Source organism: Wyeomyia smithii, chromosome 3, assembly GCF_029784165.1.
Source record: "Wyeomyia smithii strain HCP4-BCI-WySm-NY-G18 chromosome 3, ASM2978416v1, whole genome shotgun sequence".
Lineage (NCBI taxonomy): Eukaryota > Metazoa > Arthropoda > Insecta > Diptera > Culicidae > Wyeomyia > Wyeomyia smithii.
In genome coordinates, this window is record NC_073696.1 from 221,871,112 (window position 1) to 221,886,740 (window position 15,629).

Sequence of the window (15,629 nt, forward strand, 5' to 3'; positions counted from 1 at the left end):
ACTTGTAAACAATTTATGTGTTGTATGCTCTAACTTGCATTCAACTTGTGTAGCTTGTGCTATATTTTATGCGCTTTGTCAGCACGGGGCCTCGCCTAACTCATTCAGAGTCTAGAGAGCGTCCATATACTCCGACTCTTGCAGAGCTTTACATTTTTTACACAAAAAACCAAAATCGTTTTTTTGTTGAATAGCACTGGTGATGCAATTTTTAAACATGTTTTCTGAGTAACGTAATTTGTGTCTGTTTACACTTCGTGTGCTGGTATTTGTGTTTTCGCTGCTTACGCGCAGCAGCTGATTTGACAGTTTAGAATTGTTATTTCCTGGTGCCTTACATTACTATTCGCGTGTATGTTGTGCTTTGGTGTTATCTAACTCAAGATGACGAATGTGTTGTGAAATACGTGCTGATCAATTTGAGTTAGAAGTTGTTCTTAATCCTACTAGTTAGTAATATTCTACCAAATTAAACTCTGCAAATCTAAGTACAAAGTGCGTTCGATAACGATGTCTCGCGTTCAGGATATGCTTGCCTTGCTTCGGGCACTGAAAATGGTGACGGAAGCTGCATCGAAAACGCAATCGGAGCACGCCCGGCACCTTTGGGCCAATTCTAGCGTGCGTGAATTATTAGAGCAGCAGCTCCGAGAGGGCGAGGAAACAGTGAAAAAAATTCTACAAAATCCTGAGCAAGAGTTGAGCAAGGCTGGTTCTCTACTGAAGGAAACATTGGAGCGCAGTGCAGTGGTCGCCGAAGGCATCAAACAGCTCACTGCTATCTCGGTTCCTCAGTTCAATTCTTCCCCGGGAAGACCTTTTACTTTTGGTAATCAGAGTGGAGCTACCGGCACAGGTCCGGTGGGAAATCAAGGAGCGGGCTTTCCTTCAGATATAGGTAGGATTTAGGTTTATCTCAAATTAAACTTTAAAATTAGTTAGAAAAGTTATCTCTTTTAGGAAATCTAGACATCTCTAAGATCACGCTCAAGGAACTGGAAGCAATTCTTTCAGAGCACAACAAAACTCGTCAAGTCAATCTTAGCTTTGAAAATGACAAACGCAAAGCTCCGGAACCAAAAAGTAATATTGACCAGCCAATTGCACAAACGCAGCAGTCACCAAAGCAAAACAGCAATTTTCAGCCTCCCCCACCGACAACGGTTGACGAAAAACAAATCGAGAAAATGATGAAAATCGTATCAACATACGACAGTGCTAAACTCACCGAAACTCCATCGCCCGTAGCCCCTATCGATCTACCTCAGCTAAGTGCCGTTGCCAAACAGCGTAAAGTTCCATCCTCACGGGTGGCCCGTTTGGCATCCTTCGGTGGGCTTTTCGCTGGCTTAGGCTTAGGTACAGTAAACGAATTAGCAAAAGGTGCCTTCGGATTAGGAGGAACTTTAGATCCAAAAGAGGCTCTGTTAAGCCCTAGCAATTGCGAACGCATAGTAGATACACTCTGTAAAGTGCGTGGTGCCGCTTTGAAACTAGGTCAGATTCTCAGCATTCAAGATTCGAATGTAGTATCGCCTCAGTTGGTGAAAGCTTTCGAACGCGTTCGACAGGCCGCAGATTACATGCCGGACTGGCAGGTAGAGAGACAGTTAGTAAGCGAGTTGGGATCAAACTGGGCTAGCAAATTAGCCACCTTCGAACGGAAACCGTTTGCAGCCGCCTCCATAGGTCAGGTTCATCGCGGCGTGTTACATGACGGAACCGAGGTAGCCATCAAGATACAGTATCCTGGAGTGGCTCGTAGTATTGAAAGTGACATCGATAATCTAGTCTCTATGCTTAAAGTGTGGGATGTTTTCCCGGCTGGTGTGTTTATAGATAACGTCGTAACTGTTGCCAAGCGGGAGCTCGCTTGGGAGGTGGATTATATTAGAGAGGCCGAGTATACAGAACGGTTTGGTGAAATGATTCAGCACATGCCGGAGTTTCGGGTTCCCAAGGTGATTCGGGAGTTAACATCGAAGAACGTTCTGACGACAGAGCTGGTGGCCGGAGTGCCAATGGATAAGTGTTTCAACTTGAGGTACTTATTGCATAAATTTGGAAGAGTAAATGAATGAATTAACTATATTTCAATTAGTCAGGAACATCGAGATTATATCGCGCGGTCAGTTATGAGACTATGCTTACATGAACTGTTTACTTTCCGGTGCATGCAGACAGATCCGAACTGGTCGAATTTCTTGTACGATAGCAGCAGCCGCAAGATTATGTTGATCGATTTTGGTGCTACACGGTTCTACTCTAAGCCGTTTATGGATGATTACATGCGGGTTTGTATACATTTTTGATATATTTGCTATAAAATATTTTTCATAGCTGTATAAGAATGTAAACGCGAACCGATTGTGTTGCGATGAACTTTATTTTATTTTTTTCTAATTGTAAGGAATTAATAGAATGCATCAATTCTCTAGCTGTTAGCTGTATACGAAATAATATCTACCAAATCATGCGGAGAATACGTACCGCGTAAAAAAACGCATGTAATCAGTTAATCGCCTTGAAACCGCGTATGTTCTATAATCCGTGAAAAATAAAACCGCGTAAAGTCTGAAGACAATGTAACAAATTTCTTTCGAAGTTGATTGTCATAATGTTTGCCAAATACTTTGAAAAAGAGCAAAAGTAATGCCACCTGCGAATTACGATAAAAAATGTGGATATTTAATCGGTACTTTATGATTATAAAAATAATTTAAAAAAAAACTACAGTATGTAAAACCGATTAATTCGTTAATTTCAATGTACAATATTTGGATGCATTTTAATCAATTGAATTAATTAAAATTAATTAATTTCAATGTACAATATTTGGATGCATAATTAGTAAGATTTGTTGAAAAATTTTAATTATTGAATGTTTTTCCTTCTTGAGGAAATTTATTAACACTGAAGGAGTCTTGCTTCATAAACTAGTTTTTTTAAATTTGATTGAGGGTAATTACAACATTTTTTTATCGATCATAGACAGATTTCTGGTTCTCATTTTATTGACATATTGAAAAAATATTTTCGGTCTTATTTTAGTCCTATCTATTGAAATAAAAAAAAAATAAGAAATTAGGAAATTTTGCAAAACACCAATTGTTTGTTTCTGCTGTTTGTAGTAACGGTTTTTTGTTGAAATAATAAAATACAAAAGTATTTACTATACTTCTAATCCTATTTATGTTTGCAGATCATACAAGCGGCAACTAAAAACGATCGGAAGCGCATCTTGGAGTTATCGCGACGAATGGGATTTCTTACTGGCTACGAATCAACTGCAATGGAAAATGCCCACATAGACGCTGTCTTAATTCTGGGTGAAGTATTCAGTGTTGAGGGCGAATTTGAGTTCGGAAGACAAAGCACTACGAAAAAAATCGCAGCCCTAGTGCCGGTCATGGTTGCCCATCGGTTGTGTCCTCCCCCGGAGGAAATCTACTCTCTTCACCGAAAGTTGTCGGGTGTTTTTCTGCTATGCGCTAGACTAAATGCTAGAATTGACTGCAAGCCACTGTTCCGCGAAATAGCAAATAATTACACGTTTGGTTGAGTTTGACGAATAAAAACAATTTATTAAAATAATCACGAGCTTCCTGTCAATCAATCCATTTTCGATATGCTCTTAAAAATATAGAATCGTTTTGAATTCAACGTTTGGCATTGGTTTAATAAACATTTAAAATAATGTTAGGGCTTTTCGACACCACGCTTCTTCAATGCATCTCGAATACAGGTCATGATATCAACCGATAGCTCACAACGGTCACTATTTGTTGTTCCGTCACACTCTTCGGCCACTTCCTTCGCTATTTTCATTTTTTCATCGTCTTTACCAACTACCATGGAGCTAACCTGAATGAAACCTTCCTTTAAAAATTTAGTTCCATCGGAAACTCCGAACTGCTTTTGCATGCATGAATGCAAACATTTTTGCACCGTTGTTTCGGGCATCTTGTCTTCGACCACTCCTTCGACGTCCTCATCGGTAGCTCCCTCGTTCTTTTTACATTCCTGCGCTAGGCTTCGCAGCATCTCCTTTCCCTGTGCTTTTTTCTCTTCATCTGTAGCTTCACCCTGTATAGAGTTAAATATTTTAAAACTTCTACTTTGAATTTGATTGTGAAATTTTAACGAACCTTGCAACTAACAACTAGTATCACAAAAAACACAGCTAAGCTATAAAAATACTTCATGTTTGTAGTAACTTTTTTAACCGATTCAGTCGAGTGCAGGAAAGCAACTAAATCGAAATCAGTTGATTACATCATATTTATAGTACAAGTGTACCTTCATCAAATAGATGACAAAAATGATTGAGAATCTCTTGCTAAAAGTACCGGCTGTAATTTGCATGACCGCAAGCCATTCCATCAGTCCATTTGATAGCGTTCCGTTGATTGCGCACTTGGGTAACGTCCCACTTCCGGAAAGTCGCTTCTTCCAAACGCGGACAAACACAAGATGGCATCATGCGCCATACAGAGAGAGAACGAGTACTAATTACCTACAGCGCTAATCGAGATTCATTTACTAGCTATTGGAAGTGATTTGCTGTTTTGGCTTGTTCAGCCCAACTCTATCCGCTGTTGATTTTCACCAACTTGATGGCCGTCGGGGTCATTTTGGAAACAACGACATGCATATGATAACCGTCAAATAACCGACCGATAACCGACTCATAAACGTCTTGATAAGGTTAATTGTTTAATTTAGTTCGGAAGTTCTCATTTTCCGTTTCACTTGAAGTATTAACTAATTAGGATTTATAGACTAATTACTGTTCTATAAAATTTAATCTAATCCGATCATTTTCTGGATTGACTGGAAGCAATCCTGCAAACTGCAAAAAGATTATCTTTTGAGCCCTATCATGAACAACCCGTGGGAGTCGTTTGTAATAATTAAAAGTCAAACGCAGTAAAAAATATAAATATGTGTCAGATAATAGCAAGGGCTGTTCGATTCCAGTTTTTCCAGTGGAAGTCGCGATCAGTGTACAGTTCATCATTATCCGATTACCGGATTCCGATAAGCTAGTGTAATAATCAGTGTAATTTAAATCACAAAAAATATAGCTGGTTAATTTTATATGTGTAACTAAAGCCTGTAGTACACTCTTTGTCTAATGGTCAAATATTTGACCTTCTGACATAATGGTCAAATTTATTTGAAATCATGGTTGTTGTTTGCCCGTGTTTGCCCCATGTTAAAATTGGAGAGTGACAAATAATTATCTTTGACCAAATTTTTATCTGTCAAAAAGTGACAAATATTTGACGCTCGGTCAAAGAGTGTACTACAGGCTTAAGCTTTGCAAATGTCGTTTGTTGGTGCATAACTACTAGAACAGCAAGAGGTATGATTACACAAAATAAGATGATAGATAAAAGGTTTTTCACAACAATGCCGAGAAGAGCAAAATAATTTGCAATATATTTGATTCAAAACGATTTGATTATCATGCAACTACTTGACTAATGAATAGAGTATCATTCTAGGAGGAATTGAAAAAAAAATTTTTTTATTTATTTTACGTTACAATAAACGCTGAAATTCAAAATTTACTAGACATTTTTGAATAACATACGAAATATCTCATGTGAGATATACTTCAAAAACTGTAAATCGACAACCGAATTTACCGAATTTCGATATTCTTTTTATCATTTTTACCGAATTTTGATACTTTTTTTATCATTTTAAACCCTCAGTATTGTAAAAGAGCGCCACAAGAGTAGATCGATAGGAACAGCAAACGACGCCATATTTTTTCGCTCTCTTGACATTTCTCTTCAGTAAGGTTTGCCATTTCATAATGGAAAGATGCACGACCCAACAACGAGTCGAGATTATTAATATTTACTACCGAAATTCGGAGTCAGTGGCCCCTACTATAAGAGCGCTACGTCCAATTGACGGTCGTCATAATCGTCCTGCCAGTTCAACAATTGACAAATATGGCGTCGTTTGCTGCCCCTTTCGGTTTTTTTTGTAGCACTCTTATTCGAAAACCCTTTACATTGTTTTAGATTTTCCACAATGTTTGAGGCCCGTTTGAAGCTTTTTCTAATCAATGAAAATCTGAAACTTATATGAGTTGAGTCGAAATAGAAGAATCAGCAGCCAAATCCTGTCCGTCAAGTACCCGTGATCGGTTGGTGATCAAAATGGCTTAAAACTACTTGAGAGGCTTTAAACTAATGGAAGCACAAGTGAAGTGAGGACGTGAACGACGACGAGACCAATGTTCCGTGCACCCCGATCAAATCATTGTCGAGCCCTGAGCCTGAGGCTCAAGCTCTTGAATCAAGAAGAAACAAGCAGCTTTACCATTTTGGATATTAACCATACTTACTAAAGAATCCCAATCTCAGCGGTGTAGGCGAAAAATAGCTCCCCAAGCAACTACTGCAGCTTCATCCTCCATGCTCCGTTCTTCATCTGCAGTCCACCGAAGATGGTACGCAGCACCATCCACTCGAGGACCGCAAGAGTGCGTTGGTCCTCCACAAGCATAGTCCATGCCTCATGGTTGTATAGGACTACCGGCCTGATTAGTGCTCTGTAGATGGTCAACTTGGTGCGGCGCCACTCGTGGTAATTTCCGCTTTTCAAATTACACCTTCCAGGGCAATATTAAACAGCAGACACGAAAGACCATCTCTTTGCTTTCAACCTCTTCGAGTTTCGAAGGGGCTCGAGAGGGCTCTCGATACTCTAACTACACACATTTTTGACCAAACGCGTTAGTTTGTCCTGAAATCTAAGTAGTCGTGCATAATTAAGCCGATTTATAATCGATGAATATATCATGTGCGCACGTTGTATTCGCGGTATTTCTGCAGAACCGCGAATATCTGATCCGTGGTGGCGCGGAGATTCAATGAATCTGGTAGTGCCTCACGAACTGCTTCGCAAGTGATGATAGTCGACGGCAGAGTATTTGGGAAAGTACCTTGCAGGCGGCGTTCAGCAGAGTGATTACCCGGTAATTGCAGTACCTTCCATCCACTTCTCCGGTTTACGTTCTACAGGGTGACAAAAAAGTCCGGTCACACAGGAAAATCTCAATATTTCAAAGAATAAGAAGAAAATCTGAATCTGGCTTTCATAGCTTTATTCAGTAACTCATAAAGATACTTCGCAGGCGATATCTCGGAAATACACCACCGTTCTCTGATCGAACCAGCTTCAGACGTCTCGGAAAGTCGTCGCAAGCGGCGCGCACGTACTCCATCGGCATCTCGTCCCAGATTTTCGTGATAACTCGCTTGAATTGCTCCAAATTTGTTATTTTATAGTCGTTCAGCTTCGACATCATGTATCCCCATACGAAATAATCCAGTGGATTCAGATCCGGAGACGACGGAGGCCATTCATTCTTCGAAATGAAATCGGTCAAGTTTTCCTCACACCAGGCCTGAACAACCTATGCTGTGTGGGATGGGGCGCCATCTTGTAATCTAGTAATCGTCTTAAAACAATAGTTCAGCTTGAGGCAGAACATTTTTATTCAAAACCGTGTCCAGGTAGTACGCTGCGTTGATTTTGACCCCTTTATCGATAAAAATAAGAGGCAGTTTAACTCTCTTTCAAATGGCTCCCCAAACCATCACTGACGTCTTATTTTGGAACCGGGAAACGTTCAGCTTGTCCGCAGGAGCTTGCTGGAGGCTCACACTCCAAACTCGATCATTTTGGCGATTGACTGTTTGCTCCAAAACGAACAGCTTCTCGTCCGAAAAAATAATCTCGTCATTTGCGCGCCAACCGAGCAACTCCCGCGACTGTTGGAACCTCTTGTCCTTTGTAGCTTTGGTAACCCCATGAACCACCTGTTTTTTGTACGGTGTAAGTTTCAAATCCTTGCGCAGAAGTAGGCGGATTGATTCTCGGTTCATTTTAAGGTTCCTGGCCAGCTTCCGTGCAGATTGGACGGGATTCCGGCGAATCCGGTCTCGTATAATCTTTTTCAGCCTTGGAGTTCTCACAGACCTTGGTCGTCCAGATCGTGCCTTGTCCTCCGGTCTCTAGGTACCGATTAAAGGTCCGGTACACGAATTTCCGGTTGATTCCGAGCGGTTTTAGGTGTTTCAATATGTGTCCGGGTTTGTACCCTTTCACATATTCAGCGATAACAGCTGCTCTTAACTCTGCCATGGCTCACAACTCAATGTAAACAAACTGCACAGAAACGAAACTCTGCCACTTTGGGCAGCAAAGTTAACCCTTTCATTTGACATATAGATGGCACCAGAGAGATACAACGTGTAGGCTACAGGCACATTTGTTCAACTGAAGAACCAAAAACGAGACAAAATCTCTTTGTTTTAAGTATCGACATCTAGCGGTGGAGAGAATGCATTTTACAGTCGAAATTTTATTACGTTTATATTCCATTCATTCAACAAAAGGACTGTATGAGGTCTCGCCGCTTTTTCATCGAGAGAATCCTTTGTTCTCCCCGGTACTGGTATAGCAAGGGTACCTTTTCATGATAAACGTACAGTACCACCCGCATACGTGCAACGGTTTTTATGTAGATATATTTTTAATGAATTTCGTTGTTGCCCAAGTTGAAAACTGAATATCTTGACTAACGACAATCATTTTTTTTTACATTGTACCTAATGTCGTAAGCAGTGCTACAGCGCGTCTGATATGCATTTCTAGCAATGTTAGGTATAAAAAACGGTACGAGAAAAAAATATTCTTGATCGAGAAATTCGGTTTCCAAATTAGACGAAAATATTCAAGTAAATCAACTAACAGGTTAAAATAGTTTTAACAGTCGTAAGGTGTACGATCAAAGAAAATTTGTTAGACAATGTGTGAATGGTTGAAAGATTTTTAGTTTAATTTGTTTTATTGTCGTTGATTGTGAATTGTTACTGAATTTCCACATTGAAGATCTCTTGAATGCGATCCTGTCTCAACTTGATTTTAATAGATTCAACTATTCAAGATCACCTTTTTGCCTGGTCATTAAAGCAAAAAAAAAATAGTTTTTTGGTGCATTTTCAAACTATTGGAGCGAACTGTTCGAACGATGCACTGCAAAATCAATGTAGGAACAGCAAAAAAAGAATGCGAAAGCTTGGGCACCGATTTGCTGCAGAGTTTTGTTCGAAGTTGCATATCTGTTCTGTGCTACAGGCGACCCCAAAAAAGTGTGACCGGACTTTTTTGTCACCGTGTACATCCCAAATCTTGGTAATGACCAGTGCACGGCTTTAGCCAGTGTTTCTCCACCGTATTCCAACAGCTCGCTGGAAAATTGGTTCACTCTAGCAATTGTTTTTCAACCTGTTCTATTGTTTTTCAACCGGCCAATCTCCTCCTCCACCTCTTGTTATCTTCTGCTCGTGCACCAAGATCAATTGCCATACCTTTCGATCACCTCGCACTCGTTCGTTAAGAGGGAAATTCATGTACATATCGGCTTGCGGCACGTAGCTTTTCTCATAGAACTTCCGAGTGTCAGCTTGATACAGTTCTTCCATTGCTACGCGATCTCGGTCCTCTTGCTGGCACTTCTTCCTTCGGAGGACGGAGTTTTGGCTGTTCCGTGCCCATCGATATCGTTCCACGTTTGCTCTCGTACGGTGTTTCAGCATCTCGCCCTTGTTGCGTTCTTGTCCTTGACTAACTGTTTGCATTCGCCGTCAAACCTACGCTACAGCAATAATACCTATAGCGGATCGAATGCTTCTCCAGCCATCTTTAAAACTGCTCTTCCGTAGGTAACGATGCCTCTAACTGCTGCGCGTATTTCTATGCAACCCCGGCGCAGTCCTGCAGTTGCTCAATATTTGGTCGCGGTGTTTGACTTCGGCGGGTATTATACACTGTCCAGAGTTCTCAGTGCATGCACGCAGCTACTAGGTAGTGGTCCGATTCTACATTCGCACTGCGGTAGGTGCGAACGTTGATAATGTCGGAGAAGAGCCTGCCGTCGATTAGACGCGGTTTATTTGATTCTCTGTCTGTAGGTCGGGTGATCTCCAGGTGGTTTCGTGGATATGCCTGCGGGGAAGAGGGTATTTCGGATTACCATACCACGGGAGTTCACCGATGGCATGGATGGCCGTCATCATTAGACACGACGTGCAGGCTTTCTGGCCTGACTGCCGGTTTGTACATTGCCTTCGATCGGTTGCCACTTCATCACGCGTTGGCGTATCTTGCCTATTACTATCAAGCCGATTCCCAGCCTGTTGGTGGTGCTACAACTTCTGTTTTGTCCAACAAAGCTCCTGCATCGCTATGACATTGAAGTTGCGTGAATGTAGCTCATCGTAGTTTATCTATTCGCATCCTGGAAAGCAGAGGAAATTGCAGTTTTATGTCCCAAGTTTCCAATTGTAGTCCTTAATTCGTTACCTAGGTCCATGTCGATTGATCCGTTTCGTATTTTCTCATACGTTATTTGTAACTTATTGTTTTCCAAGGCGGCACGTTGGACCTTTCCCTATCCCGTGTTCCCCCGAACTGAGGGACCATCTTGTCAGCTCCGTTTAGAGTCCCAGTCTAGGACGTTGATCAGCCGCTCCTAAGATGGAAAACAGACGCTGTTTTGAGCCGCACTGTAATCGCGTTTTTGATGCGACCAAGAGGGCGAAGGATCCTCTCTTTATACGTTCCTCGGAACAGAAACGGGTCGACAAAAATCTTTCTTAGCACAGGAAAACCGCTTTTACTAGTTAGAGTTCGGGATGTGATTATTGACACAGGAAAACAAGCGAGTCTCAATCTTAAACTGATACTGAATTTTATTCTCAAAAATATTAGCTTATATAGTAAAAAAGTTTATACAAATTCACATCTCAAGGGGTAAAATTACAACTACTGCTTTAAGGCTAGCTGAAGAATTTCACATTCGTATATCTCCTAAAATCATTTTCTAAGCCTAGCCTTAGTTTGTTGAACAGAGATAGAAATATAGTTTTACAAAACATTCAGTAACTTATCGTATTCCTATCCTTGATACAATTCTTTCCCCTCCAATACAGAGATATAAATTTAAATGCATTGCGTTGGTAGCATTCTCTAACACATTCTTTGAACAGATTTTCCTTAACTCTAAGCAACCTGATAAGGACAGAAAATATCTTTGACTCTAATCTTAGCATTTCAGACCTACTGACAGAACGCGTTGTTTACTCGAGACGCGAGCTTCATTCCTTATATCAAATATAGTGCAGCGATACGTCCCCCGCGCAAGATAAGTCATACACCACGTGTATCTCACGTACTAGTAAAAATAGACTTCTTCCAATCTACGCGTGGGCGTGTACGAAATCACGCTATGCAAGAAGGCGTGGAAAATACGAAAGGGCCGAAAAAAGGACAAAATCCCCTTTTGCCTTATCCCTTTTATTCCAATTTCGTTTTCATTTGACATGGACCTACTCCTCGTCACATGCCAGCATTAACTCTATCACGATGAAAAAGGTATCAATTCGTGACGACGCTACACGCACCATCTTGGTGAAGAGACGCTTGGGTTAGCAGAGCATTTACTCTACCGCTGAAGTATGCTTTACGTGACAATGATCGCGTCGCAACCTCCTCGCTCCAGTTGTGCCCATGTTTCAGCTGACAGTCTGTTATAATCATATGACTCGTGGTGGTTTGAGATCAGAACTTGTGAGGACCGAAGCTAACTTTGACGCGGGGGGAGTTTAACATCACGAGAAACTGCTTTCTCTATGTTTGGTTGTAATTTGTACTTATTCTCATGCCGGTTGGCAGCAGATAGTAGAAATGCAGCATTCTCAGTACCGCAACAGGATTTACGCTATTGCGTCTTAAAAAAGACGGTTGTATTTTGACATCACATCAGACTTTGGCACGGCTTCCTTCAAACCGCGCAACACTACACGATATATGTTGTATTGTTGCGTTTGTGAGAGCTCTATCGGTCCGGTTTGGCTGGATGCCCACAAGAGATTATTATTTGTAGGGGTAAACAGGATAAGACCGCCCAGCGGGGTAAGACCGCCAATCCGTAGTTTTACTACTTTTTTAACTAATAATTGAAACATTTCTTTAACATGTCTATTACAGTATAATTACATAACATTTTGCACCCTTTTCTTTTTCGGTAGTGCGCGAACGGTCACAGAAATAATTAAAAACAACCTTTCAGCTGGCAACCAGTCAATGCGCTATTGTTTTGCGGCAACGGGACTTAAGGTTTTTCTGTCTAAAAATCTATTGTTTTATTCCTGAATATACGTTTAACCGCTTGCCTGAGTCTGTCTTCTTTCGGAAATATCGAAGGCCGTGAGTTATTTTGTAATTTCGACTACTTTTTCGGTGGAATATAAAAATGTTCCACTGGGGGTTAAGTTGCCCACTATACATGGGGTAAAACCGCCACGTATACTACTGCTTGTTGTTTTACTCCAAGACCCAAATGCCCCGACACTACAAAGGAAATATCCACAGGATCAGTAAAGCAATTTAAAGTTACATAAGATAGCGATGTTAATCGACCATTCTCGATTTCGTTGAAGCTTTTTTAGTAATATTTTTTTAACAAGACTAATTTTTGAAAAAAGTAAACTTGTGTAAAAATGTTATTAATGAACAAAAATAATTTCAGAGCCAGGACGGATTGTTTGATCGGTATGACGTCTCCGGCAGAGTTGAAAATAGTAGTTTTTTAATTCCGAAAAAAGTATACACTGTAAATAAATTCAAAGAAAAGATATAAACATAGAATTAAGATTTTGAACTCAATCCTGAAAAATTTATTTTGACGTAGGACTACGTCTAACCGCACTATATCGAGATACGTTCTGCGGAAACTGAAACCAAGGTGTAATGTTGGAATGAAAGATTTCAAACGGTGATACTGATGTAACCATATGATGGATTACAATAATTAATATGTCGTTGGATTGATAAAATGATGGACAATTTTGTGATTCCTCAGTTATCATTGTCATTTCATTGTTAAACAGTGAAAATTTCATAAAAGTTTCAAGGTAGAATTTTCACGAACAATGTACTAATCACATGCAAGCACGCCTGGCACAGACTTCATGAGTAGACACCAACTGCCTGCTGTAATATCCTGTATAGCAGTGGCAAAAAAATTGACAGAATCTCCCCGTCCCAATAGGTCAACTAATGTTCGCCTTTCATAAGCTTAGACTGATTTGATGTCTTGAAGGTGAAGCTTTTTCGGAAAGTTCGTAATCACCTTCACTATCAGACAGTTTTGCGTTCTGCTGTTAGAATGTTATTAAAACTGATGTCTTGAAGAAAAACATGATTGCACAAGCAACAGTACTGCATCGAGTAATATATGAATAGAGCGCTGGTCACTCGTCGTCAAACAGTGCAGTAGAACTCGATATTCATTTGTGTGCAGCCAAGCCAAGTGAAGACTACATTGCCGCTGTCGACGCACGCTGGAATTTAGGTCTGTATAGAAGCTTGCCTTTTCGCGTATTAAAAAAAATGACTCTATTAGAATGAATGGCATTCATCAATGTTAAAGAGAATATTTTTTTTTCTAAAATAGAGTGCTACAAATAAATAATCAAAATACAGACCTAGTTCGATTTTGCCAAACACGAATTTTCCTGTTGCCAAGATTGAATCATGCCAAAAATGAACGGTTCTCTTTTCATGACTTTTTTTATTTTTTTTAATAGATATTTCCACAAATGAACTAGTTTTAGTTCCAAGTCGTTTGAGGGCCGCTTTATGAATTAAGGCTGACGACCTAGATACTTGATATTACTACCCGAGTAATTAGAGGCTTAGTACTGCTTAGATCATGATCCTTAGGATACCGGCACATGTTCCGATCATATTCCTGGAACCGTTTTACCTATTCCGGTCATCCGCTTCGGCAACATAAAAAACCAAAATACTTTTCTTTTGAAGAAAGTTGAGCTTAAATTGGTTGAAATAATCAAGAAAACTAAGAAACGTGATTAGACATAATCACTCGTTTTTGGCACATGTGTGCTAAAATCTAACCGTGCCAAAAGTGAAACGAGCTCAACTCAAACAGAGCCTCAAAAGGAAATATAAAACTATTGTAGTCCTACGTCAACTATGCGGTCGTGTCTTGGATACCAACCTCCTACTATTTTTTTGAAAACCACAAAAGTTACTTAAACATCGATTTGAACTTGGATATGAATATCCGAAAACCAAAATAATTAAAACTAAGAAAAAAATGTTTTAGATTTTTCACAGTGTATATTTTATTAAAAGAAAATACCATCTACAACTTTGTCAAAGACACTATACCGATAAAATCAACCGTTTTGGCCCTGAAAATATTTATTATCCTTAAAAAATGATGGGCAATCTTACCCCGCTGGTGAGCGGGCTTATCCCGCATTAAAAAGATCTGCACATTTTCAATGAATTTAAAATTGAAAAAAAAGCTGCAAAATAAACAAAAATATTTCCTTTCTCATTTTTTAAATGCGGGTATTGAAATGAATGCGGGTATTGAATTTTTTTTTCTTCATACGCTCAACTCTGTTAAGTGAACCCTTATTCGGTAAAAAATGACCATATAAAATGCATGGAATGCGCCTATGTGTACAAATCTGAAGGCCATATACGTACATTGCAAAAAAAATTGTTACGATTTTATATAACTTCGCAGGCTATCTTGAATGGCCTCATTTGAAGTTTTAAATAGCATTCTATACGACTTAGAGGGATGACACTTTCCACAATTTTATATGACACGTTAAATTGCGTTCTATAGGATTTAAGTTTTATACGATATAAACGAATTGAATGTTGCATCTTATGTAATTTCTAATTTGACATGCCCATTTGAGCGATTTAGAATTAACATTCTTATACGACTTCTGGTTTGCTGGGTTATGTTAGTGCGGATATCGTACGCGATATGACCATGGTGCTTTAATGCGATAATTGAATGACATTTGCAATTGCATTAATCGGCCTTTTCCAACGCTACTACATGTATTTGAAAGAACATAATTAATGTTTTTTTATTAAACTACAACTGTGATTGTAAACCACTTTTCAAATAGGCGCCACCAAAGTGAACAATCCTGAAATAACAGTAACAGTAAGAGTAATTGAAATCACTTGAATTTGTAAAAACATTTAAAATACAGATAAACTTAAACAACAACAATTTAACTTCATTCTTGTTCTAGATACGACAGCAAGTGAAACCGCATAGCTACACATAGCACTCTACTGTTGTTAATTGCAGTCACATCGGTGCTAGTTTTGAAAGTAAACGTCATCTGGAGCAGAGAGTTGATTCCCGACCAGAAAGACAAAACAAAACCGTTACAGAAGCTGTTAGTTAGTTATGCAAAAAACGCTTCAGGTTGTGTTTTAAACTTGATCCCGTTAGGTGTTAAAATAACAGAAATTATAACAAAAATGATTCTACTAGTATCAAACTCGTATCAAATTTTGTAACAAGCGTATCAGCTTTCTAACAAAATAATATAGCATCAAGGTGAACTACTCCATTATTCATCTCATTTAGCCGATATTCACGAAGAATGCACGGATCAAATACCAAATTTTCACGAAATCATTGAACAAATAAACTAAATATGCTTACGTGCTCTTATGGAATCGCTCTG

At 39.6% G+C, this 15,629-nt stretch overlaps 2 protein-coding genes across 2 annotated transcripts; one reads left to right on the plus strand and one right to left on the minus strand.

The window, feature by feature from the left end:
* The first annotated feature begins 303 nt into the window (after nt 1-303).
* Nucleotides 304-3,594, plus strand: LOC129731332 (atypical kinase COQ8B, mitochondrial). Its single transcript, XM_055691229.1, has 4 exons — nt 304-898; nt 961-2,044; nt 2,102-2,294; nt 3,203-3,594. The coding sequence occupies exons 1-4, from the start codon at nt 511-513 to the stop codon at nt 3,560-3,562; spliced, it is 2,025 nt and encodes a 674-aa protein (XP_055547204.1). The 5' UTR covers nt 304-510; the 3' UTR covers nt 3,563-3,594.
* On the minus strand, nt 3,113-4,307 carry LOC129731333 (general odorant-binding protein 19d-like). The gene is made up of 2 exons (XM_055691230.1): nt 4,149-4,307; nt 3,113-4,086 (listed from the first exon to the last, which is right to left on the minus strand). The coding sequence occupies exons 1-2, from the start codon at nt 4,203-4,205 to the stop codon at nt 3,700-3,702; spliced, it is 444 nt and encodes a 147-aa protein (XP_055547205.1). The 5' UTR covers nt 4,206-4,307; the 3' UTR covers nt 3,113-3,699.
* Between the last annotated feature and the right edge of the window lie 11,322 nt (nt 4,308-15,629).

What these genes read in the sequence shown, in the direction of transcription:
- LOC129731333 (XM_055691230.1), bottom strand. Translation starts at nt 4,205, where the DNA reads ATGAAGTATTTTTATAGCTTAGCTGTGTTTTTTGTGATACTAGTTGTT. An exon ending in TACTAGTTGTTAGTTGCAAG is followed by an intron (nt 4,087 to 4,148) that starts GTTCGTTAAAAT and finishes AACTCTATACAG; the next exon opens with GGTGAAGCTACAGATGAAGA.
- LOC129731332 (XM_055691229.1), top strand. Translation starts at nt 511, where the DNA reads ATGTCTCGCGTTCAGGATATGCTTGCCTTGCTTCGGGCACTGAAAATG. An exon ending in GGGCTTTCCTTCAGATATAG is followed by an intron (nt 899 to 960) that starts GTAGGATTTAGG and finishes TATCTCTTTTAG; the next exon opens with GAAATCTAGACATCTCTAAG. An exon ending in GATAAGTGTTTCAACTTGAG is followed by an intron (nt 2,045 to 2,101) that starts GTACTTATTGCA and finishes TATTTCAATTAG; the next exon opens with TCAGGAACATCGAGATTATA.